This window comes from Haliotis cracherodii, unplaced genomic scaffold (genome assembly GCF_022045235.1).
Source record: "Haliotis cracherodii isolate W230 unplaced genomic scaffold, xgHalCrac1.p SCAF_18, whole genome shotgun sequence".
Classification (NCBI taxonomy): Eukaryota; Metazoa; Mollusca; class Gastropoda; order Lepetellida; family Haliotidae; genus Haliotis; species Haliotis cracherodii.
This window is the reverse complement of record NW_027266273.1, coordinates 24,925,062-24,952,756: the sequence shown is the minus strand read 5'-3', so window position 1 is coordinate 24,952,756 and position 27,695 is coordinate 24,925,062. Positions and strand designations below refer to the sequence as shown.

Below are 27,695 nucleotides of genomic sequence, written 5' to 3'. Positions count from 1 at the left end.
TAACACCATGCAGTCTGACATAGAGTTGTGTTCTGGACAGGGACGTGTGTGGGAGGGAGCGTGGAGGGAATGTGGCCTAGACAGTGACACCATGCAGTCTGACATAGAGTTGTGTTCTGGACAGGGACGTGTGTGGGAGGGAGCATTGAGGGAATGTGGTCTAGACAGTGACACCATGCAGTCTGACATAGAGCTGTGTGTGGGAGGGAGCGTTGAGGGAATGTGGTCTAGACAGTGACACCATGCAGTCTGACATAGAGTTGTGTGTGGGAGGGAGCGTTGAGGGAATGTGGTCTAGACAGTGACACAATGCAGTCTGACATAGAGTTGTGTGTGGGAGGGAGCGTTGAGGGAATGTGGTCTAGACAGTGACACCATGCAGTCTGACATAGAGTTGTGTGTGGGAGGGAGCGTTGAGGGAATGTGGTCTAGACAGTGACACCATGCAGTCTGACATAGAGCTGTGTGTGGGAGGGAGCGTTGGGGGAATGTGGTCTAGACAGTGACACTATGCAGTCTGACATAGAGCTGTGTGTAGGAGGGAGCGTTGAGGGAATGTGGTCTAGACAGTGACACTATGCAGTCTGACATAGAGCTGTGTGTAGGAGGGAGCGTTGGGGGAATGTGGTCTAGACAGTGACACTATGCAGTCTGACATAGAGCTGTGTGTGGGAGGGAGCATTGAGGGAATGTGGTCTAGACAGTGACACCATGCAGTCTGACATAGAGCTGTGTGTGGGAGGGATCGTGAGGGAATGTGGTCTAGACAGTGACACCATGCAGTCTGACATAGAGTTGTGTGTGGGAGGGAGCGTTGAGGGAATGTGGTCTAGACAGTGACACCATGCAGTCTGACATAGAGTTGTGTGTGGGAGGGAGCGTTGAGGGAATGTGGTCTAGACAGTGACACCATGCAGTCTGACATAGAGTTGTGTGTGGGAGGGAGCGTTGAGGGAATGTGGTCTAGACAGTGACACCATGCAGTCTGACATAGAGCTGTGTGTGGGAGGGAGCGTTGGGGGAATGTGGTCTAGACAGTGACACCATGCAGTCTGACATAGAGCTGTGTGTAGGAGGGAGCGTTGAGGGAATGTGGTCTAGATAGTGACACCATGCAGTCTGACATAGAGTTGTGGGTGGGAGGGAGCGTTGAGGGAATGTGGTCTAGACAGTGATACCATGCAGTCTGACATAGAGTTGTGTGTGGGAGGGAGCGTTGAGGGAATGTGGTCTAGACAGTGACACCATGCAGTCTGACATAGAGCTGTGTGTGGGAGGGAGCGTTGAGGGAATGTGGTCTAGACAGTGACACCATGCAGTCTGACATAGAGCTGTGTGTGGGAGGGAGCGTTGAGGGAAGGTGGTCTAGACAGTGACACCATGCAGTCTGACATAGAGCTGTGTGTGGGAGGGAGCGTTGAGGGAATGTGGTCTAGACAGTGACACCATGCAGTCTGACATAGAGTTGTGGGTGGGAGGGAGCATTGAGGGAATGTGGTCTAGACAGTGACACCATGCAGTCTGACATAGAGTTGTGTACTGGACAGGGACGTGTGTGGGAGGGAGCGTTGAGGGAATGTGGTCTAGACAGTGACACCATGCAGTCTGACATAGAGCTGTGTGTGGGAGGGAGCGTTGAGGGAATGTGGTCTAGACAGTGACACCATGCAGTCTGACATAGAGCTGTGTGTGGGAGGGAGCGTTGGGGGAATGTGGTCTAGACAGTGACACCATGCAGTCTGACATAGAGTTGTGTTCTGGACAGGGACGTGTGTGGGAGGGAGCGTTGAGGGAATGTGGTCTAGACAGTGACACCATGCAGTCTGACATAGAGTTGTGTACTGGACAGGGACGTGTGTGGGAGGGAGCGTGGAGGGAATGTGGTCTAGACAGTGACACCATGCAGTCTGACATAGAGTTGTGTACTGGACAGGGACGTGTGTGGGAGGGAGCGTTGAGGGAATGTGGTCTAGACAGTGACACCATGCAGTCTGACATAGAGTTGTGTACTGGACAGGGGCGTGTGTAGGAGGGAGCGTTGGGGGAATGTGGTCTAGACAGTGACACCATGCAGTCTGACATAGAGTTGTGTACTGGACAGGGACGTGTGTGGGAGGGAGCGTTGAGGGAATGTGGTCTAGACAGTGACACCATGCAGTCTGACATAGAGCTGTGTGTGGGAGGGAGCATTGAGGGAATGTGGTCTAGACAGTGACACCATGCAGTCTGACATAGAGTTGTGGGTGGGAGGGAGCGTTGAGGGAATGTGGTCTAGACAGTGATACCATGCAGTCTGACATAGAGCTGTGTGTGGGAGGGAGCGTTGAGGGAATGTGGTCTAGACAGTGATACCATGCAGTCTGACAAAGAGTTGTGTGTGGGAGGGAGCGTTGAGGGAATGTGGTCTAGACAGTGACACCATGCAGTCTGACATAGAGCTGTGTGTGGGAGGGAGCATTGAGGGAATGTGGTCTAGACAGTGACACCATGCAGTCTGACATAGAGCTGTGTGTGGGAGGGAGCATTGAGGGAATGTGGTCTAGACAGTGACACCATGCAGTCTGACAAAGAGCTGTGTGTGGGAGGGAGCGTTGAGGGAATGTGGTCTAGACAGTGACACCATGCAGTCTGACATAGAGCTGTGTACTGGACAGGGACGTGTGTAGGAGGGAGAGTGGTCTAGACAGTGACACCATGCAGTCTGACATAGAGCTGTGTACTGGACAGGGACGTGTGTAGGAGGGAGCGTTGAGGGAATGTGGTCTAGACAGTGACACCATGCAGTCTGACATAGAGTTGTGTACTGGACAGGGACGTGTGTGGGAGGGAGCATTGAGGGAATGTGGTCTAGACAGTGACACCATGCAGTCTGACATAGAGTTGTGTACTGGACAGGGGCGTGTGTAGGAGGGAGCGTTGGGGGAATGTGGTCTAGACAGTGACACCATGCAGTCTGACATAGAGTTGTGTACTGGACAGGGGCGTGTGTGGGAGGGAGCATTGAGGGAATGTGGTCTAGACAGTGACACCATGCAGTCTGACATAGAGCTGTGTGTGGGAGGGAGCATTGAGGGAATGTGGTCTAGACAGTGACACCATGCAGTCTGACATAGAGCTGTGTGTGGGAGGGAGCATTGAGGGAATGTGGTCTAGACAGTGACACCATGCAGTCTGACATAGAGCTGTGTGTGGGAGGGAGCATTGAGGGAATGTGGTCTAGACAGTGACACCATGCAGTCTGACATAGAGTTGTGGGTTGGAGGGAGCGTTGAGGGAATGTGGTCTAGACAGTGATACCATGCAGTCTGACATAGAGCTGTGTGTGGGAGGGAGCGTTGAGGGAATGTGGTCTAGACAGTGATACCATGCAGTCTGACAAAGAGTTGTGTGTGGGAGGGAGCGTTGAGGGAATGTGGTCTAGACAGTGACACCATGCAGTCTGACATAGAGCTGTGTGTGGGAGGGAACGTTGAGGGAATGTGGTCTAGACAGTGACACCATGCAGTCTGACATAGAGCTGTGTGTGGGAGGGAGCGTTGAGGGAATGTGGTCTAGACAGTGACACCATGCAGTCTGACATAGAGTTGTGTGTGGGAGGGAGCGTTGAGGGAATGTGGTCTAGACAGTGTTACCATGCAGTCTGACATAGAGCTGTGTGTGGGAGGGAGCGTTGAGGGAATGTGGTCTAGACAGTGACACTATGCAGTCTGACATAGAGTTGTGTGTGGGAGGGATCGTGAGGGAATGTGGTCTAGACAGTGACACCATGCAGTCTGACATAGAGTTGTGTTCTGGACAGAGCTGTGTGTAGGAGGGAGCATTGAGGGAATGTGGTCTAGACAGTGACACCATGCAGTCTGACATAGAGCTGTGTGTGGGAGGGAGCGTTGGGGGAATGTGGTCTAGACAGTGACACCATGCAGTCTGACATAGAGCTGTGTGTGGGAGGGAGCGTTGGGGGAATGTGGTCTAGACAGTGACACCATGCAGTCTGACATAGAGTTGTGTTCTGGACAGGGACGTGTGTGGGAGGGAGCATTGAGGGAATGTGGTCTAGACAGTGACACCATGCAGTCTGACATAGAGCTGTGTGTTGGAGGGAGCGTTGGGGGAATGTGGTCTAGACAGTGACACCATGCAGTCTGACATAGAGCTGTGTGTAGGAGGGAGCGTTGAGGGAATGTGGTCTAGACAGTGACACCATGCAGTCTGACATAGAGCTGTGTACTGGACAGGGACGTGTGTGGGAGGGAGCGTTGAGGGAATGTGGTCTAGACAGTGACACCATGCAGTCTGACATAGAGCTGTGTGTGGGAGGGAGCATTGAGGGAATGTGGTCTAGACAGTGACACCATGCGGTCTGACATAGAGCTGTGTGTGGGAGGGAGCATTGAGGGAATGTGGTCTAGACAGTGACACCATGCAGTCTGACATAGAGCTGTGTGTTGGAGGGAGCATTGAGGGAATGTGGTCTAGACAGTGACACCATGCAGTCTGACATAGAGCTGTGTGTGGGAGGGAGCATTGAGGGAATGTGGTCTAGACAGTGACACCATGCAGTCTGACATAGAGCTGTGTGTAGGAGGGAGCATTGAGGGAATGTGGTCTAGACAGTGACACCATGCAGTCTGACATAGAGCTGTGTGTAGGAGGGAGCATTGAGGGAATGTGGTCTAGACAGTGACACCATGCAGTCTGACATAGAGCTGTGTGTGGGAGGGAGCATTGAGGGAATGTGGTCTAGACAGTGACACCATGCAGTCTGACATAGAGCTGTGTGTAGGAGGGAGTGTTGAGGGAATGTGGTCTAGACAGTGACACCATGCAGTCTGACATAGAGCTGTGTGTTGGAGGGAGCGTTGAGGGAATGTGGTCTACACTAGCTCACCTGTGCTTTATGCGGCTGTGAAGAGAAGAAAGGGGATGTGAAGTTGGACATGAAACTATGACATGGACCCATAGACGGTTCACACAAGAGAAGAGATACATGGGCTGAACCTTCAATTTATTGCCATTCTTCAATTAACAGACATTCTAGGATGCTCTCCTTTTATCAAATGAAGTCAGTTGAACAAATCATCACATCCTAAATTGCAGAAGCTTTCATTTTTAAGACCTTTAAGAAGTGTAAAATATAATTTGAAACAGTTCGTATATCATAACAATGTCAAGGTAGTATAGAAAATGATGTCACAACGGTCAAGGGCAAACATAGAATTGGGTGAGTTTATAGATTATTCGGTTGGTAGTTATATTATGAAATCATATTCCTTCCATGTAGATTATAGTTCACGTATTCAACAATGTATAAAAGGAGGTAGTCATGACAACTATTTAGAATAACCCAGAGTTGTCCTTCCTAGTTATTAGTGACCTCACTGTGCATCTCTGCCACACAAGAAGGACTACATGCACAATTTCTTCTGAAATGATATATGATCAAAAGGCTATCTAATAGTTTGATAGTTCTGCTTCAGGGGTCGTTGTTGTCATGGGTACTACTATATGTACTACAGACATGTACCCCAGGTACGTTTCTATATACAGACATGTACCCCAGGTAGGTTTCTATATACAGACATGTACCCCAGGTAAGTTTCTATATACAGACATGTACCCCAGGTACGTTTCTATATACAGACATGTACCCCAGGTAGGTTTCTATATACAGACATATACCCCAGGTAAGTTTCTATATACAGACATATACCCCAGGTAAGTTTCTATATACAGACATGTACCCCAGGTAAGTTTCTATATACAGACATGTACCCCAGGTAAGTTTCTATATACAGACATGTACCCCAGGTACGTTTCTATATACAGACATATACCCCAGGTAAGTTTCTATATACAGACATGTACCCCAGGTATGTTTCTATATACAGACATGTACCCCAGGTAAGTTTCTATATACAGACATATACCCCAGGTACGTTTCTATATACAGACATGTACCCCAGGTATGTTTCTATATACAGACATGTACCCCAGGTAAGTTTCTATATACAGACATGTACCCCAGGTAAGTTTCTATATACAGACATATACCCCAGGTAAGTTTCTATATACAGACATGTACCCCAGGTATGTTTCTATATACAGACATGTACCCCAGGTAAGTTTCTATATACAGACATATACCCCAGGTACGTTTCTATATACAGACATGTACCCCAGGTATGTTTCTATATACAGACATGTACCCCAGGTAAGTTTCTATATACAGACATGTACCCCAGGTATGTTTCTATATACAGACATGTACCCCAGGTATGTTTCTATATACAGACATATACCCCAGGTATGTTTCTATATACAGACATGTACCCCAGGTAAGTTTCTATATACAGACATGTACCCCAGGTAAGTTTCTATATACAGACATGTACCCCAGGTATGTTTCTATATACAGACATGTACCCCAGGTATGTTTCTATATACAGACATGTACCCCAGGTATGTTTCTATATACAGACATGTACCCCAGGTATGTTTCTATATACAGACATGTACCCCAGGTATGTTTCTATATACAGACATGTACCCCAGGTACGTTTCTATATACAGACATGTACCTAAACCAAAATCAGACTATAGAAACTCTCCCAGTTCTCTGAACGGCAGACAAGTCCATATTCCTCAACCCCAAACCGGAAACAGTTCAAGTTGTTCTGGTCCGCCTGATTAGGTAATACTGCGAATGGCGGAATATGCTCGTTTCTTATATAACATGCTGGTGCAGAAGCTGGATGTCTTCTGAAATCTTTCTACAAATGTCGAAATGTTGGTATTTATCAGAACATCGCAGAAAAAAAAGAATACAAAGTCACCAATATCCCCTGCAATGGCATATCTTGTCATAGATAACTATATGAAACTTGTTGTCTTGGAAATTTGAAAAATATTTGGTTGAAAATGAAAAAGAGAGATTTATTTAGTACTTGTGCATTATGAAAACATCTTTTTTAAAATTGAACTAATTGTGTCAGGTTTGACATTATAAATAGTGGACGAAGTAAGCCCAGCAGGACGATCCCTCTCCCTCCAAGTATGAGCACAGAGGAGCAGGTGGGGGGAGGGGGTTCCGACAGAGCATTTCCAGGCTGCAGGACAAAGTGAGGCTAAGTGCGCAATGAGCCTAAGGAACAAGTCAAACGCTCTGCCCAATGCAGAATGGACTCATCCTAGGGTACGTTTCTGTAATTTTCTGTATTTTAATTTTGGCTAGGGAACATTTCTGTATACAGAAACGTACCCAAACATTGTCATCAAGGAATCAATAATCAATAAAGTTGTGGTTGTTGAAGCTGCAATACACATCTTCAGCACGTTGAGACGCCCAACGCTAACACCGTATTCATGCGTGCGTGATTCCCGTGCACCTTTTCAAGTTGAGTTGATTGGTTCAACTGTGTCATATGGCCCTGTGACGCAGGGGTAGCATTATGCAGATGGCTGTTTCAATGAATGCTCGTTCCACCCGTGACAAACAGGTCTGGTTGTTGATGAAATATAGTGATAGCTAAATAGACAGATTTTTTATTCATGCACCGATTGTCTTTAAATGTAATATCCAGTTATGTATGACTGTTTAATAGTCTCATACCAACTTTGACTGGAGTAGGTCTGATAGTTTTTCAGATATTGTAGTAAACATTGGTACCTTAAATTACCTTCCAGACTATAGTACTGAACACAGACTAGAACAAGCAGGTCGTCACATGCATTACGGTATCTCTACTTCCACTGCATCATGGGACATGCCACCACAGACAGGCGAGAAAACAAATACAATGAAAACTAGAAATTCTATTGGGCTTAAACATCTGCCCTGACTTATGTTTGGGACTAAACCTAGGACAATATCTGGAGGACAACTACATATTCTATGTTGTTGATTACCAACTGTAATCAGCCAAATTCCAAAGGAAAATAAAACTATGGTTCTACTCTTTACTGGATGTCTGACAATGCTGGGAAACTAAGGGGACTGACTGTCAATGAAACCGTTGCCAGTTCATCTACCTTCCCAGGACAGAGATGGCTTGCTTCCCTTGGTGCTGCCACAAAACAAAGACTACATATCACTGTCTATCTTACATCAGGGCTCATTTCTCACTCTTGTTTTATTAGAAGTGTCAAAGGGGAAACTCTTTAATTTTCACTCACTTCAACCCACTCAATATTACAGAAAATGACTCGGCGAAAAGAAATATGAGTAACGTCCCTCTAAACTGGCTGCTACTGCACAAAATTTTCGACAAATTTAAATTACTGGTTAAATTTTGATAACATTCTGGTCAAATTGTTTTACCCAATTGTTAAAACCATTGGGAAAAACTTTGCCCTTTCAGTGGCAGCAATTGGCATATTTTTAGTATCAATATTGCCGAGTACTGTGTTTAACAAACAACAAACATTTTTACAAACCTGTAGAGGTTATGAATTCTCTGATGAAATCCTCCTTGGGGCACTTATTGCATTTTCCTTGCTCAAGAAAATCTACATGACATAGTTGTAACCATTTTCCTTAATAAAAAATGTTACCACACAAAAAACTTCGTTTTTGTATGATATACGACCACCCTTACGGGGCCTCACCACCAACGGCGCCTCACGCCAGGGGGAGCAACTCTCACCCAAATCACTTTCCATATGTCAAATGCTGACGGAATGTGGGGAGGTGGGTGGCCGTGCCCCAAGGAGGATTTCATCAGAGAATTCATAACCTCTACAGGTTTGTAAAATTCTCTTTCTGATTAAATCCTCCTTGGGGCACTTATTGCATCAGGACAGACTCCCAAAGATAATCTAGGAAGTGGCATCCGTCAGCAACAGGGGTAAATAAATACATCGTATTTGATTATTCAACAGAATAAAATATTGAGTTCAATAAATGGAACCAACCTTATCGTGAGGCACCACCGTCGAAAGGTCGACCATATATTATGATAAAGCCTGTTTTCGCGGCTTGTCATAAGTTGAGAACTCGAAACACCTCCCACCCCCACACTTTTTTTGAACAAGTGATATAGGGGCATAGATCACGAGAGACCATAACCAGCGCTGAGCTAGGCCAGAGAGTCCCCGAGGATCGAAGGAGCGCGTGCGCAAAATACGAGTATTATCGAGTAGTAAGGACTGATATTTATCGACCGCAGAAGATAAAATCCGGACCATTACCGAGCAGTATAACCGGAGGACTGTCTAAAATCTCGAATGCTCAATTGGCTAGAGATTAGAACTTTGCCCCGTTCGGAGAACTGACTGACCAAACCGAGTACGCTCGCTTGAGTGTTTGTCGAGTTGGTAAGGTTTGATGAATCGTGCTCGGCTGGCTCCAAATAGCCGCGGAGCAGATCTGCTCAATGTGCAGAGCCGCGGCGTACGCTTTTGACGCAGCCACTGCTCTAACCTAATGAGCCTTCAACCTGGTAGGGGGGTCCCTGCCTGTAAGCGTATACGCTGTACAAATGGTTGAAACTATCCACCTCGAGATAGATTGTTTACTCGCAGGTGAGCCAACCTTCCTACCGCCGTAACAGCAAAATAGTTGGTTATCCTTACGGACACCAATATTTCTGCTGATATAGGCCATGAGAGTCGTGCGGACATCCAAGACATGAGCATGTCTTGCAGTGGTCCCCGACGCGGAAGGCTGTGAAAGAGCAGGTAGCTCAATAGGAGCCGTTCACGTGGAAGCGTGTGCGACCCTTTGACAGTAAGAGTCCGGTAGTCGAAAACTGACTCTGTCCCGGTGATATTTATCGACCGCATGGAAGACAGTTATTTCGGGATCGGCTGACATAACACGAATGTCGCCTACCCGTCTGCCGGACGTTACCACCACAAGGAACGCCGTCTCCCAGCTCAACAGCTGAAGAGAGAGAGACGACAGATCCCGAAAGGAAGGACCGGACAGCCAATCGAGAATGATTGACAAGTCCCAAGGGGGACTGATCCGCCGGACTGGCGGTCGGATCCTGTCCACACCTGCTAAAAAGCGCTGCACTAATGGGTGTGCACCCAGAAGTGCCCCGTCGACAGTGACGTGAAAAGCTGCGATAGCTGTAGAGTAACCCCGGACTGTTGATGCGGCCAGGCCGTCATCTAGTCGCGACTGGAGAAACTCAATCACGGATACGAGATCTGCAGAAAAAAAAAAAAAAGATCTGCAATCCCTCTATCGACACACCAGGGCGCATAGCAGGCCTATCTATCGTACTGAACGTTTGTCGAATCTCTCCGCGAAGCCAGTATTGTGTCTGCAACTCGTGCAGGAATACCGCTCTTCTGGAGGCGATTCCTGACAGTGGCTAAGCCACCCATTGAATCCTTGGATTCGGGTGGAGGGCCCCGTTCTGGGATAGGAGGTCCGGTCATAAAGGTAATATAACAGGAGGCTGAGACAGAAACCTGAGTATTACTTGAAACCCACTCTGCGCCGACTAAAGAGGTGCCAGGAGCACAATTAGTCGCGCAGGCTGAGTGCTTAGCTGAGACAGGACCTTGGAAATCAGAGGTACTGGGGGGAATGCCCACAGAATTCTGTCCGTCCAATCTAGCTGGAAGGCGTCCGGTGCCACCGACCTCGGGTCGTGGACTCGGGAGCAGAACGTTGGTGTCTGGTGATTCATCACAGACGCAAACAGATCCACCTGTAACGGCCTGTATAACAGGGAGAAAATCCCGAAAATCCCGAATATCCCCGGGTCGAGCCTCCACTCGTGAGGAGCGAGGATCCGGCGAGACAGAGCGTCCGTACGGACGTTGTCCACCCCCGGGAGATAAACAGGTAGCACCCTGATATCGTGAGAGTCGCACTATAGTAGGAACTGCCACGTCTTTCGTCGAAGCGACGGAGACGCCGTTCCCCCCTGCTTCCGGATGTAAGTCATCGCCGTTTGGTTGCCCATCTCTAGACGAACCACTTGGCCACGAAGCAGACCCGGGAAGCGTTGGAACACCAACCTGACCGCTCTCAGTTCTAGCACATTGATATGCAGTTTGATCTCCTGCTGGGACCATAGTCCCGAGGGCAGTGTGATCATTCAGAACGCCTCCCCAGCCGGAGAGTGACGCGTCTGTTTGAACTGTGAGAGACGGAACGGGAGTGTCGAGGGGGAGCCCCCGGGACAGATTCCCGACCTCGGTCCACCACTGGAGGTGTGTAATGAGCCAATACGGAGTCTCGAGCACAGTCTCGAGATCTTCCGAGTTCGCCCAAATTCGACAGAGTGCTTGTTGAATGGGACTCATTCTCAAGCGCCCCGCCAGACCAAATCCACTGTCGCCGCCATGTTGTCCAGTAACTGGAGCTATGTAACGAGCAGTGTGACTTGCGCTTAAGGGACTTGATATCTTGTGACAGAGATACACGTCCTCTCACCGTGTTGAAATTAGCCACTAGGAAGACTAGATTCTGAGTGGGGCTCAGATCTGACTCTTGAGACTGACCATCCACCCTAGCGTGATCAGAATATCTATCACTTGTTGTGTAGCTATCTGACTCAGGGATTGCGATAGAGCTCTTAGTAACCAGTCGTCGAGGTACGGATGGCAGAACCGACCTTTTGACCTGGCCACTTGGGCGGGACTCAACATCAGCTTGGTGAACACCCTCGGGGCCGTGAAGATCCCGAATGGTAGAACCCTGAACTGATAACACCTCCCGTCGAAAGAAAACCTCAGGTATTTCTTGAACTCGGGGTGTATTGGTATGTGGAGATAGGCGTACTTAAGTCTATTGACGTTAGCCATTCTCCTGTCTCGACAGGTGAGATCACTGTTTGGTGACTAGGAAACAAGTCGAGTAGAAGCCCTCGCTTTCCTGTCCCTCGGGACCCGGTTCGATCGCAGCTTTCATAAGTGCGTCGACCTCGGCACGGAGGAATTCCGCCTTCTCTCGGGTAGCAGGCACCGGAGTGTGCTTTATCCCGGAGAAGGGGAGGGGCGGATGATGTTTCCACCGAGGCAAATGGCCATCCCTTAAAATGGACGGGGTCCGGGGATTGTGATGTAACTGTCTCCGATTCCTTCAGGAATAGAGCCAGTCGGCCGCCTACGGGGACATCCGGCTGGAGGCAGTGAACCCCGGCTGTCGGCAGTTCGATAACTTGCGACTGTGGGTTCACCCGGGGCTCTTCGGGCGCTAATGGGAACCCATCGTTCCCAGCCCCGCGAATAAGCTGTTGGTCTCGACCAGCTGCCTTGCCCCGGCCCGTGCCTCTCTTGCTCCTCCCGGCGCCCTTATACCTGAAGGAAGCGGCGGCTTCCAAGCAGGTGTGGACGTCTGACCCGTGCGTTAGCGTAGGGGGGGACAATTGGAGAGGCCCGCTTACGCGGTTTTAACGCTTGGTACCTCCAACATGGCCTCATGAGTCTTTGATGGAAGTATACCATTGAGCGGCCTCTCGGACCACCTGCTGAGCCCCAGGGAAGAGGGTGGCACCCTCTTATACGGCAAAGCAAGTAAGTCTTGGCATGTGTAAGTCGAGTATTTAGATACCGACATCCACCGCCTGCGCATGCCCATAACAGCGCACATCATCTGCGAGGCACAGCTACGAATAGCGTCCCGCGTAAGATAACTGAACTTCCGTTAGTTGCGCGGCCAACTCCGAAGAGTCGACCGGCCCCTCTCCCGCTAACTCCCTCTGTACAGCCGACAGATACGCGGAGTGTACGGACACACGGAGCTGTTGGCATGCATTATGATATTGCTCCTCGAAGCATATGTAAGCAGCCTTCAACTCCGCACCGCACGCGGGAAAGGGGGGGGGCAACAGCCGGCCCTGCTTGACCTTAGTCAAGTTGGGTGTCTCCGACTCTGGCATGGGCGCAGCCACCTGAGGCAGTACCTGGACAATCCTGTCCCGCACGTGCCTCTGCACCCGGCCCGATGCCGAGTCCCGGTGCCGAGTCCCGGTGCCGAGGTGCCGGAGGTTCAAGGGAACCCACCTGGCACCGGGCTAGGTATCCACTAGTGGAAGCCTCGGCCTCGGAAGAGGCGTCTGGCTCCGCTAGGGAAAGTTGTGCGTCGGTAGTGCACGGGCCGAGCCGGCGCCCGCCACCACTACGCTGGGGATCGACCGCGAGCCAGAGCCGAAGCTCGGTCTCGGATCGTCCCCGAGACAAAGGGAACCAACCTTGCTCTGGGGCAGGTATCCACTAGTGGAAGCCTCGGCCTCGGAAGAGGCGTCTGGCTCCGCTAGGGAAAATTGTGCGTCGGTGGTGCACGGGCCGGCGCCCGCCACCACTACGCTTGGGAGCGACCTCGAGCCGGAGCCGAAGCTCGGTCTCGGATCGTCCCCGAGACAAAGGGAACCCCCCTGGCTCCGGGCTACGAATCCACTAGTGAAAGCCTCGGCCTCGGAAGAGGCGTCTGGCTCCGCTAGGGAAAGTTGTGCGTCGGTAGTGCACGGGCCGGCGCCCGCCACCCCTCCGCTGGGGAGCGACCTCGAGCCGGAGCCGAAGCCCGGTCTCGGATCGTCCCCGAGATCAAGTGGCCTGCCTCGGCCGACGCCGGGCATAACACAGATCTCGAAGCCGCGTCCGGCGCCGACAACGGGGAAGGCTCAGCCCGTAGCTCCTCCGGAGCCGAGACTTCACCTCCTCCATCATCGACGCCATCGGCGACTTAAGTAACGCAGAACAGTCTGCCAAAGACAGTGCAGGAGAGGGTGCAGTGCTTACTACGGGGACCCTCCAGCCTTCTCCCCCGGCCCCCGGAGTGGGAGCGGGGGGAGACAATCTCGGCAGCTTTTTTACCCTTTTTAGATGGGGAGGGGGGGGGGGGGGGGGGGGGGGATGTCTTAGTAGATCTGATATCTACCCCCGCCTTTATAGACCTCTTTAAAGTGGAACAAGTCAACTTGTCTCTTTTGGGGGGTAAAGGCAATGTCCTCCGCCAGACATATCAGGCAGCGTTCGTGCCTGTCTTAGAACAACCCGTACACAGTTTGAAGGTCTTTGTAAACAAGACCGTAATTTCTGAGGTGGGCGGGAAGGGTATTAACGTGTATCAGTGCGATATAAAGATCGGAAAAATACGTGCATAAATTGTGAAACTAGAAGCAAAGGCGTAATGTAGAATGCGATTTGTAACGCGATACTAATAGCCAATGTCGTAGTTTAACTATAACACCAAAGGGGCGTGTTACGCGCTAAGGTGAAAAAACCCGTAAAAAAAGGTAAGTGTAGTTTATAAATTAACACACCACCTTGGGTTTTGTAAAGGAAAAAATTGTAGTCCAATGCTGTATGATATAACAAAACCCCAAGCCGTTTCTTAATGGCCTTGGTGTTACATGTATCAGCCCGTGGGACTACAATATGGACGCCATTACGGCCATTTGAATTCAAAGGTGCCGTGCACGTGGCGTCAATTACAACTCTATAACTTCACAATGCGAGGTATTACGCCTTTGCAATGAAAGAAATGTACCATACATACAGTTTGGTCAGCCATGGTTCTTGTCGAACGATAGATTTCTCTTATTTTGTCTTGTGTGAAAAATCAACACGTCTGTCTCTTACAGATGACATAAGGAAAGTGATTTGGGTGAGAGTTGCTCCCCCTGGCGTGAGGCGCCGTTGGTGGTGAGGCCCCGTAAGGGTGGTCGTATATCATACAAAAACGAAGTTTTTTGTGTGGTAACATTTTTTATTAAGGAAAATGGTTACAACTATGTCATGTAGATTTTCTTGAGCAAGGAAAATGCAATAAGTGCCCCAAGGAGGATTTAATCAGAAAGAGAATTTAAGCATTGATGGTGTCTTATAGAATCCACATCCATTTATCCATGTGAGTCTTTTGCCTATCCAGGAAACACACTAACAACTTGACCACTGCACAGAACTCTGGGGTCAAGGAACGGAGCAAGGAACGGAGGCTGTGCAAAGATTATGCACTGGTAAAGCAGAAATACTTAAACCACAAAGATACTGAACATCACCAATTTCATTTGCAATGTAAGTATATAGTTTCTATTATTTCCACTCCTTCCAAGTGTGATGATGATGAAGTTTACAAACAGTCACATCATTGTCATGGGACAAAGCCATGCTGAGAATAAAGACGGGCAAGAGTTGGACCTTACCCTCAGAACAAAGTGCTTCAATATACTGCCTCCCTCATCGTGGTAGTTGACCACACGTGTCTCCAGCCAAGCGTTGTCGGTGTTGCGAGAGTCATCAGCGTAGTCTCGGTATACCTGCACACGAGACAGAGAAGTGAGTTTGTGACATGTATATAATAGTCTACCGAAAAAATAAACCTACATATTCTGGACAAAACTTTCAGCTATTAAGGCCAACAGTTAATCGTTTTGATGTTTGACACTGTACTTAGCAATATTCCAGCTATATGACGAGGGTCTGTAAATTATCAAGTCTCGACCTGACAATCCAGTGATTGACATTATGAGCATCGATCCACTAAATTGGGACATGATGACATGCATCAACCAAGCCACCTGATCCCGTTAGTCGCCACTTACTACAAGCATAGTCGCCACTTACGGCAAGCATGTTTTGCTGAAGACCCTTTCCAACCCAGATCTTCACAGGTCGGCCAACAGACCATCATAGTGAATTTACAACTGACATTATTCCAGGTCACAAGAGAATGCAGGTGTGTGTCTCTCACCTCCTCCCCGAGTTTGGAGAGCTCCTCCAGCTTCACCAGGATCTTCTCCCTCTCCTCTGGGTCTCCCATCAGGGAGCCCATTGCCTCTGCCGTGAAGTCCGTCTTCAGAATGTCCCACACCCTCAGCTGGGGCTCACAGATCGCCTGCAACAAAGCAGCATGTTCCTGTAAGCTTGACACAGGATCTGATTATCACACTGCCACGTGAAGCACTCTTACTAAACAGGCATGCTTTCCAGCAGTGTAGACGGTAGTAAGTTATAATGCTGACACCAGTTGGATCAGTTGGTGTAATATGGGACCTAGAGAGGCTTCTAATAGCATCAGTATCTGCATCTTAATAGTCACATTTTTGTTCTGCATCAAAGGGATGTTGCTCCCAAAATTGTTGTCCCTAAGACGATAAGTGAACAATCTTGGCTTGAGTGAGTATTGTTTTACACCGCTTTTAGCAATATTTCAGCAATATCACGCCTGGGGACACCAGGAATGGGCTTCACTCATTGTACCCATGTGGGGAATCAAACCCGGACCTATGGAAAAGACAAACCAACAACCAGTGGTATCACCAGTGACCTCTAGAAATGAGACCACATTAAAAGAGCCTGTAAAATATATTGTTCAGACTTGAGGTGCTGGTTACTATGGTGACGGGCTGATGGACCTACCCCTGGGAGAGCCCACTGTTTGTTGTCTGATCTCTGCACCACCACAAACTGTAGCACGGGCTTGCCATCCATCAACACTTTGCTGCCAAACTCATCCAGCTTCCATCTGAAACAGAAGAGACAGGTCAAGACATGCTGTCTGTGGTCAAGGTCCTATCTGGACTGGAACAAGCAGCAGTACTGCTGGTCTAATCTTCCTTATATACACGTGTGTGTAGCAGATAATCCCAGCATATGATGTGTTCTTATATGATTCCACGTGCATTCAGTTATTAGAGCCATGCATGTACCAACAGAAGCAATAGTAGCTGGTGTTAACACTAACCAACCTCTACATAGTGTCTACCACCTAACTGAGAGGTTATTCTCTTAATCAGTCCCTTACCATCTACTCCCTTCTACTGAACCCGACTGAGTCAGACCTAGATCCCCATCTACCCCACCCCCTCACACCCAGATCCCCTTCTAATCCACCCCTAGATCCCCATCTACCTCACACCTAGATCCCTTCTACCCCACCCCCTCACACCCAGATCCCCATCTACCCCACCCCCTCACACCTAGATCCCCTCTACCCCACTCCCTCACACCTAGATCCCCTCTACCCCACACCTAGATCCCTTCTACCCCACCCCCTCACACCTAGATCCCCATCTACCCCACACCTAGATCCCCATCTACCCCACATCTAGATCCCCATCTACCCCACCCCTCACACCTAGATCCCCTCTACCCCACCCCCTCACACCTAGATCCCAATCTACCCCACCCCTAGATCCCCATCTACCTCACCCCTCACACCTAGATTTCCTCTACCCCACCCCCTCACACCTAGATCCCCTCTACCCCACCCCCTCACACCTAGATCCCCTCTACCCCACTCCCTCACACCTAGATCCCCTCTACCCCATCCCCTCACACCTAGATCCCCTCTACCCCACTCCCTCACACCTAGATCCCCTCTACCCCACTCCCTCACACCTAGATCCCCTCTACCCCACCCCCTCACACCTAGATGCCATCTACCCCACTCCCTCACACCTAGATCCCCTCTACCCCACCCCCTCACACCTAGATCCCCTCTACCCCACTCCCTCACACCTAGATCCCCTCTTCCCCACTCCCTCACACCTAGATCCCCTCTACCCCACTCCCTCACACCTAGATCCCCTCTTCCCCACTCTCTCACACCTAGATCACATCTACCCCACTCCCTCACACCTAGATCCCCTCTACCCCACCCCCTCACACCTAGATCTCCATCTTCCTCACACCTAGATCCCCATCTACCCCACCCCTCACACCTAGATCCCCTCTACCCCACTCCCTCACACCTAGATCCCCTCTACCCCACTCCCTCACACCTAGATCACATCTACCCCACCCCTCACACCTAGATCCCCTCTACCCCACTCCCTCACACCTAGATCCCCTCTAACCCACCCCCTCACACCTAGATCACATCTACCCCACTCCCTCACACCTAGATCCCCTCTACCCCACCCCCTCACACCTAGATCTCCATCTTCCTCAAACCTAGATCCCCATCTACCCCACCCCTCACACCTAGATCCCCTCTTCCCCACCCCCTCACACCTAGATCCCCTCTACCCCACTCCCTCATACCTGGTCACAACTGGGTCTCCTGCATGGTTGGGGCCCCACCGGCCCAGACTTCCTCTCCCTGTTATTCCAGTCCGACCCCGAGGATTGATTGGAAGACCATCAACAACATCATATTTGCCCAAATGACTTGTTCGATCCACCCGAAATTTCTTGTCAAAGCTGTTGAATGTCAATATGTTCCGCTGTGCAACAGATCTGAAACAGGGAAACTAAATGGTAAAATCATGCTCTTGATCTTACCAGTGTCAACACACAACTTTCAACAAACTTTGTTGTACAAGATGCACAATTAAAATCAAAATTATCAAATTGTAAAGGAAAAGATCTGGAAAGACGCAGTAAGTAGTCAGAAAGTCATTTGGTCTAAGGTCTATAAGTATTAAGTCAATGGGCATAAGGTTTGCCAAGCTCAGCAATATTCAATCTATTTAATGGCAGCCTGGTTGATATTTTTAGCAACAATCGATGCCAGCAGGGTTTGGCGACACCGTAGGACACAAGTCACTGAGTCTCACCACCCAACTGCAATTCACTAAATCACCCTGTACAACAAGCATAAGCTGCTGTGAAAATTCCCTACCGAAGTAAACAGGCAATAGGTAATCAGGCATAAGGTCAACAGGCACTAGGTCAATAGGCATAAGGTCAACAGGCACTAGGTCAACAGGAACAAGGTCAACAGGCACTAGATCAACAGGCATAAGGTCAACAGGCACAAGGTCAACAGGCACTAGGTCAACAGGAACAAGGTCAACAGGCATAAGGTCAACAGGCACTAGATCAACAGGCATATGGTCAACAGGCACTAGGTCAACAGGAACATTGAGTGAGTGAGTGAGTTGGGTTTAATGCCGCTTTTAACAGTATTACAGTTATGTCACGGCGTGTCAGCTTAATGTGGGAGGAAAGCCCAAAGTGATGAAGGTCTCAGACGTTGACCACTTCAGTGAAACCCACGAGCACAGGTATGGTGCTGACAAACCTAGAAACATAATCGGGGCGAACCGGGATTCGAACCCACAATCATAGGTTTCTGGCGTGCCCAAGGGACGCAACTCTGCACAGCGAATCAGCGAATCAGCGAATCACGGCGCCACCCATGCCCCCGTCTACAGGAACAAGGTCAACAGGCATAAGGTCAACAGGCACTAGGTCAACAGGAACAAGGTCAACAGACATTAGGTCAACAGGCACTCATCTTCCCGAGGCAAGTGAGTTAACTGACTATAAAAGTCCAGTTTCCACCCTTGCCGAACTAGGCTGGTATTATGGAGTTATATTTTGGCTGGGCTAACGAGTCTATGCATAGTCCTATCAAAATCGTGCACCGAAATCGAAATCCGGTTTGTAAAATGTCGTGCAGATTTCTGTCGATTGCAGGATTTGCAAAGCATGTGCACCGCCAACTCGTTGTCAACAGATATTTTCCAAGTCTTTTGATGTTTATAATCAAGGTGCTCACGTGATTTGATGCACTTCACTATGTAAGACCCGTTTTATCACAATATAGATCTTGATTATCAATTAGATCGTTTTGACTGGGCGCCACCATTTTGTTTAAAACAAATGCAAGTGATACGAGAGGTGGAATCTGTTTGGTCCATAGGAGAGGCTTAGAAGGAACATAACTCGTAACAACCAGTGGTGGCTCTACGGTCGAGCCCAGGAATTCCAGCCTAGTTCGGCAAGGGTGGAAACTGGACTTTTAAAGTCAGTTAACTCTCTTGCCTCGGGAAGATGACAGGCACTAGATCAACAGGCATAATGTCAACAGGCACTAGGTCAACAGGCATAAGGTCAACAGGCATAAGGTCAACAAGGCACTAGGTCAACAGGCATCAAGTCAATGGGCATAAGATTGAAAGGCCTACAGTCAACAGACAGTCACTGAGCATATAGTCAAATGACATACAGTCAACAGACAAAGTCACCGGGCATACAGTCACCACATACAAAGTCAAGGGGCAACAAGTCAACAAAGTCATTGGGCATACAGTCAACACACAAAGTCACCGGGCAACAAGTCAACAGACAAAGTTCATGGGCATAAAGTCACTGCAGCTCTGACAGTGGCATTAACTTACAGTGACATGAGATCTGGATCAGCCCAATCCTTGTTCTTGATGAAGTCATGACTGTATACAACTGGTACATATTCAGGGAAGGGTTCCTGGAACACACAGAGAAAATGTTCCTACCAAGCATATGTGACATTGAAAAAAAAGCGGCTCCAGAATTACAAAGAAATCAGAATATTTGAAATATCTTCCAAAGTATCATGGTCGTGTAGAACATCACTGACACACTCCACAAACCAACCTGGACTTCAACAGTGACATGATAAAGCACTCACATTCCATGGCACCTTCTCATCAGGCACTGGGTAACGCTGAACCTGGGGATGGGAGCCTGGGTAGGGGGAGTTGCGAGACTCGAAGTGGTACTGGTAGCGTTGTATGCGGAGAGACCGCACCAGGTCCCGGTCTTGTTGGGCCTCCTCCTCCTCCCGCTGTTGACCTGGAACACACACACAGAGTTAACTGTTGACCTGGAACATACACACACAGAGTTAACTGTTGACCTGGAACACACACACACAGAGTTAACTGTTGACCTGGAACACACACACACAGAGTTAACTGTTGACCTGGAACACACACACACAGAGTTAACTGTTGACCTGGAACACACACACAGAGTTAACTGTTGACCTGGAACACACACACACAGTGTTAACTGTTGACCTGGAACACACACACAGAGTTAACTGTAGACATGGAACACACAGACACACACACAGACACACACACAGACATACACACAGATGTCTGTGTGTCACACCATGCATGCACACACACAGAGTTAACTGTGGACATGGAACACACAGACACACACACAGACATACACACACACACACACACAGTTAACAGTGGACCTGGAAGCACACGCACTTACATGCACACACTCACTCACTCACTCACCCACTCACACACACCCACAGTCAACAGTGGACCTGGAAAACACACACACACACACACAGTTAACTGTGGACCTGGAACACACACACTTACATGCGTACACTCACTCACCCACTCACACACACACACACAGTCAACAGTGAATCTGGAGCACACAGTTAACTGGCCTTGTAACAGTAAGTAAACCAATTGTCGATGCTGGTCATGGCCCGCCCCTGAACTGCCACGCTGTAAGTCTCCTTGAAGTCTGTTGAGTGACCCTCCCCTACCCCACCCCTTCACAAGTACATGGTCCCTTGGGGCAATAAACACCTACGTTGTTTAATGGCAAGCTCCGGGTCGGGCAGCTGAGGGCGTGGCTCCTTGCATGCCATCTGGTTTTGAGCCAGAGACTTCATGATCCAGTTCAGGGCCTTGAATGTATGCACCATCTGGAAACAAAGCAACAGTTCCTGGTTCAGGTCAGGTTTGAATGGACTGCCACAAAACAGACAAGACATGAAGTAAGACAAGTTCTATGGATGAACAACTTCTTTATTACAATTAGTGCGACGTTTCGGTGTAGATCCTAACACCTTTATCAAGCAATTGATGGATAGGGCTAAACAACATAGGTATATATACACTTATTGACATCTAAGTTGTTACAGTGACTAGTTGATGGACACAGAGAGGTGATTATGCCACTGAAAGAAGTTATACGCCGTCTACATGGAGACGTGGCAATCTCAGCCATCAACAACGTCTTACTTCATCACTCCAACTTCTAAATGCCACTGAAAGAAGTTAGACAAGACATAGGTCAAGATTTTACATGGCACTGAAACACACAACAGATAGTGTTGTATTGATAGTGTAATCATTAATGTCCATTTCACAATAAAGAAGTTAGAAAATACATTTAGACAGCTGGTCAATATTAAGTGTCAATGCACCTAAAATGAATTTTATAAGACTTCATTTTCAAATCACATGACACATTTTGAGTATAATTGTTGTCCTCAAAGAATTCCTGAAGCATTGATGTCTTTTTTCAGAAGTGCCCTCCTTTTCTAAGTCAATGGAGGTGTGACATTTTTTATAATCTTAACATAAACCCTTTCATCACCTCTCATGTCCTGTATGTAATATCAAATTCTAATAATACAATAATAAACTGCACATATTTTCAATTTTGACAGTTTATCGTCTTGAAGCTATCACAAAGCATTCTGATATGTATCTAAGATAGTGGTAATTTCACATCTGGAAATCTCTAGAGACTAACACTGCACATTACCTGGCCCTCGATGAGCTTGAGTCTGTCGTCCAGCTCGGGCGGCATGTACAGGGCTGGGTTGGGTACGCTGTCAGCATCCTCTCTCAAAGCAGCCCCTGCTGCCATGACGGTGCCCCCTGCTGCCTGGGTGTCCTGGAGGTCGTCCACCTTCGTCGCGATCAGGTCCAGTCTGGACAGAGAATACCACATGAAGATGGCTGCCTTGGCACCAGGAAAGGTATTAAGAGTTTCACCTGATCATTTGGTTTGTTTCTTGGACTCTTCTAATCCTTCAATACTTAAACTTGTCCACATGGCTAGACATACAGCCTAGTCAACACCTGTCCACATGGCTGGACATACAGCCTAGTCCACACCTGCCCATATGGCTGGACATACAGCCTAGTGCACACCTGTCCACATGGCTGGACATACAGCCTAGTCCACACCTGCCCATATGCCTGGTCATACAGCCTAGTGCACACCTGTCCACATGGCTGGACATACACCCTAGTCCACACCTGCCCACATGGCTGGACATACAGCCTAGTCCACACCTGCCCACATGGCTGGACATACCGCCTAGTCCACACCTGTCCACATGGCTAGACATACACCTTAGTCTACACCTGTCCACATGGCTGGACATACAGCCTAGTCCACACCTGCCCACATGGCTGGACATACAGCCTAGTCCACACCTGCCCACATGGCTGGACATACACCCTAGTCCACACCTGCCCACATGGCTGGACATACAGCCTAGTCCACACCTGTCCACATGGCTGGACATACACCCTAGTCAACACCTGTCCACATGGCTAGACATACACCCTAGTCAACACCTGTCCACATGGCTGGACATACACCCTAGTCAACACCTGTCCACATGGCTGGACATACACCCTAGTCAACACCTGTCCACATGGGTGGACATACACCCTAGTCAACACCTGTCCACATGGCTGGACATACACCCTAGTCAACACCTGTCCACATGGCTGGACATACACCCTAGTCAACACCTGTCCACATGGCTGGACATACACCCTAGTCAACACCTGTCCACATGGCTGGACATACACCCTAGTCAACACCTGTCCACATGGCTGGACATACACCCTAGTCAACACCTGTCCACATGGGTGGACATACACCCTAGTCAACACCTGTCCACATGGCTGGACATACACCCTAGTCAACACCTGTCCACATGGCTGGACATACACCCTAGTCAACACCTGTCCACATGGGTGGACATACACCCTAGTCCACACCTGCCCACATGGCTGGACATACACCCTAGTCAACACCTGTCCACATGGCTGGACATACACCCTAGTCCACACCTGCCCAAATGGCTGGATATACAGCCTAGTCCACACCTGCCCACATGGCTGGATATACAGCCTAGTCAACACCTGTCCACATGGCTGGACATACAGCCTAGTCCACACCTGCCCATATGGCTGGACATACAGCGTAGTCAACACCTGTCCACATGGCTGGACATACACCCTAGTCCACACCTGCCCACATGGCTGGACATACACCCTAGTCAACACCTGTCCACATGGCTGGACATACACCCTAGTCCACACCTGCCCACATGGCTGGACATACACCCTAGTCAACACCTGTCCACATGGCTGGACATACACCCTAGTCAACACCTGTCCACATGGGTGGACATACACCCTAGTCAACACCTGTCCACATGGGTGGACATACACCCTAGTCAACACCTGCCCACATGGCTGGACATACAGCGTAGTCCACACCTGTCCACATGGCTGGACATACACCGTAGTCCACACCTGTCCACATGGCTGGACATACACCCTAGTCCACACCTGCCCACATGGCTAGACATACACCGTAGTCCACACCTGTCCACATGGCTGGACATACACCCTAGTCAACACCTGTCCACATGGCTAGACATACACCGTAGTCCACACCTGTCCACATGGCTGGACATACAGCCTAGTCCACACCTGTCCACATGGCTGGACATACACCCTAGTCAACACCTGTCCACATGGCTGGACATACACCCTAGTCCACACCTGTCCACATGGCTGGACATACACCCTAGTCAACACCTGTCCACATGGCTGGACATACACCCTAGTCAACACCTGCCCACATGGCTGGACATACACCCTAGTCAACACCTGTCCACATGGCTGGACATACACCCTAGTCCACACCTGTCCACATGGCTGGACATACACCCTAGTCAACACCTGTCCACATGGCTAGACATACACCGTAGTCCACACCTGTCCACATGGCTGGACATACACCCTAGTCAACACCTGTCCACATGGCTGGACATACAGCCTAGTCCACACCTGTCCACATGGCTAGACATACAGCGTAGTCCACACCTGTCCACATGGCTGGACATACAGCGTAGTCAACACCTGTCCACATGGCTGGACATACAGCCTAGTCCACACCTGTCCACATGGCTGGACATACACCCTAGTCCACACCTGTCCACATGATAGACATACAGCCCAGTCCACACCTGTCCACATGGCTAGACATACAGCCTAGTCCACACCTGCCCACATGGCTGGACATACACCCTAGTCAACACCTGCCCACATGGCTGGACATACACCCGAGTCCACACCTGTCCACATGGCTGGACATACACCGTAGTCCACACCTGTCCACATGGCTGGACATACACCCTAGTCCACACCTGCCCACATGGCTGGACATACACCCTAGTCAACACCTGTCCACATGGGTGGACATACAGCCTAGTCAACACCTGTCCACATGGCTGGACATACACCCTAGTCCACACCTGCCCACATGGCTAGACATACACCCTAGTCCACACCTGTCCACATGGCTAGACATACAGCCTAGTCCACACCTGTCCACATGGGTGGACATACACCCTAGTCCACACCTGTCCACATGGCTGGACATACAGCCTAGTCCACACCTGCCCACATGGCTGGACATACAGCCTAGTCCACACCTGTCCACATGGCTAGACATACACCGTAGTCCACACCTGTCCACATGGCTGGACATACAGCCTAGTCCACACCTGTCCACATGGCTGGACATACACCCTAGTCCACACCTGTCCACATGGCTAGACATACACCCTAGTCAACACCTGTCCACATGGCTGGACATACACCCTGGTCAACACCTGTCCACATGGCTGGACATACACCCTAGTCAACACCTGTCCACATGGCTGGACATACACCCTAGTCCACACCTGTCCACATGGCTAGACATACACCCTAGTCAACACCTGTCCACATGGCTGGACATACAGCCTAGTCCACACCTGTCCACATGGGTGGACATACACCCTAGTCCACACCTGTCCACATGGCTAGACATACAGCCTAGTCCACACCTGCCCACATGGCTGGACATACAGCCTAGTCCACACCTGCCCACATGGCTGGACATACAGCCTAGTCCACACCTGTCCACATGGCTAGACATACACCGTAGTCCACACCTGTCCACATGGCTGGACATACACCCTAGTCCACACCTGCCCACATGGCTGGACATACACCCTAGTCAACACCTGTCCACATGGCTGGACATACACCCTAGTCAACACCTGTCCACATGGCTGGACATACAGCCTAGTCCACACCTGTCCACATGGGTGGACATACACCCTAGTCCACACCTGTCCACATGGCTGGACATACAGCCTAGTCCACACCTGCCCACATGGCTGGACATACAGCGTAGTCCACACCTGTCCACATGGCTAGACATACACCGTAGTCCACACCTGTCCACATGGCTGGACATACACCCTAGTCCACACCTGTCCACATGGCTAGACATACACCGTAGTCCACACCTGTCCACATGGCTGGACATACACCCTAGTCCACACCTGTCCACATGGCTAGACATACAGCCTAGTCCACACCTGTCCACATGGCTAGACATACACCGTAGTCCACACCTGTCCACATGGCTGGACATACACCCTAGTCCACACCTGTCCACATGGCTAGACATACACCCTAGTCCACACCTGTCCACATGGCTGGACATACACCCTAGTCAACACCTGTCCACATGGCTGGACATACAGCCTAGTCCACACCTGTCCACATGGCTGGACATACAGCCTAGTCAACACCTGTCCACATGGCTGGACATACACCCTAGTCCACACCTGCCCACATGGCTGGACATACAGCCTAGTCCACACCTGCCCACATGGCTGGACATACACCCTAGTCCACACCTGTCCACATGGCTGGACATACACCCTAGTCCACACCTGTCCACATGGCTAGACATACACCCTAGTCAACACCTGTCCACATGGCTGGACATACACCGTAGTCCACACCTGTCCACATGGCTGGACATACAGCCTAGTCCACACCTGTCCACATGGGTGGACATACAGCCTAGTCCACACCTGCCCACATGGCTGGACATACAGCCTAGTCCACACCTGTCCACATGATAGACATACAGCCCAGTCCACACCAATCTAGGCAAATCCTATCAAACCCTTTCACCTTCTAGTAATGTATCTTAAGTAGCTGCAAATACGCCTAACATAGATCTGATATACTCGTCATCCACATGCTCAGGAGAGATCTATTTGTGACTCACCTAGTAAGTGTTGCCTGCACTCGATTTTCAACCGACTCCTTCTCTCGCTCATCCGTCTTCATAAGGAAGGCGTCGGCAATGACATTCTCCCACTGCACCAGCTGCTTCTCCTCCAGTCTCTTGTCCTTGTACACCTTCCCTGAAGACACATCACATATACACAGTGACCTTCAAATGGATAAAACAAAGATGCTACATTCTAGCTAAACCAGAAACAAACATCTACCATCTTCCTAACACAGAGGGGGCATGGGTGGCCCAGTCGTCTAAGCCGATTCACTGTGCAGAGTTGCGTCCCTTGGGCACGCCAGAAACCTATGATTGTGGGTTCCCAGGGAATCCCAGTTCGCCCCGATTATGTTTCTAGGTCTATCAGCCCCATACCCGTGCTCGTGGGTTTCACCGAAGTGGTAAACATCTAAGACCCGCATCACTTTGGGCTTTCCTCCCACATTAAGCTGACACGCCGGTATATACCTGGAATACTGTTAAAAGAAGTGCTAAACCCAACTCACTCCTAACATAGAGGGTTAGTTAAATAAACCATATTCCAAACTGAAACCTATACACTACTTTCCTTACAACAAAGTACTGCTGAATCATACACTGATATAACAACCTAATACTGTTGTCCTAACACTTATATTTTACTTTGATTAATCATGTTATGTGAGTGAGTGAGTTGGATTTAACGTCTCTTTGAACAGTATTCCAATTATATCACGGCGTGTCAGCTTAATGTGGGAGGAAAGCCTGAAAGTGCAGGTCTCTGACGTTTACCACTTTGGTGAAACCTATGATCATAGGTTTGTGGCGTGCACAAAGGATGCAACTGCACAGAAAAAATTACTTCGCCTTAGGCAGCTGGT

At 49.4% G+C, this 27,695-nt stretch overlaps 1 protein-coding gene across 2 annotated transcripts in view; it reads right to left on the bottom strand.

Annotated features, from left to right (window-relative positions):
- Positions 1-27,695, bottom strand: part of LOC139465437 (transient receptor potential cation channel subfamily M member-like 2) — a 72,986-nt gene that overhangs the window by 2,757 nt on the left and 42,534 nt on the right. The window contains exons 29-38 of one of the 2 annotated variants that reach the window (XM_071247149.1): positions 26,827-26,965; positions 22,204-22,372; positions 21,241-21,355; positions 20,300-20,463; positions 20,031-20,116; positions 17,947-18,141; positions 16,321-16,426; positions 15,653-15,796; positions 15,105-15,218; positions 4,889-4,903 (exon numbers count right to left, since the gene is read on the bottom strand). In XM_071247149.1, coding sequence (XP_071103250.1) covers positions 4,889-4,903; positions 15,105-15,218; positions 15,653-15,796; positions 16,321-16,426; positions 17,947-18,141; positions 20,031-20,116; positions 20,300-20,463; positions 21,241-21,355; positions 22,204-22,372; positions 26,827-26,965 — 1,247 coding nt within the window. The remainder of the gene's footprint in view (positions 1-4,888; positions 4,904-15,104; positions 15,219-15,652; positions 15,797-16,320; positions 16,427-17,946; positions 18,142-20,030; positions 20,117-20,299; positions 20,464-21,240; positions 21,356-22,203; positions 22,373-26,826; positions 26,966-27,695) is intronic. The other variant, XM_071247150.1, reaches the window with a different exon arrangement.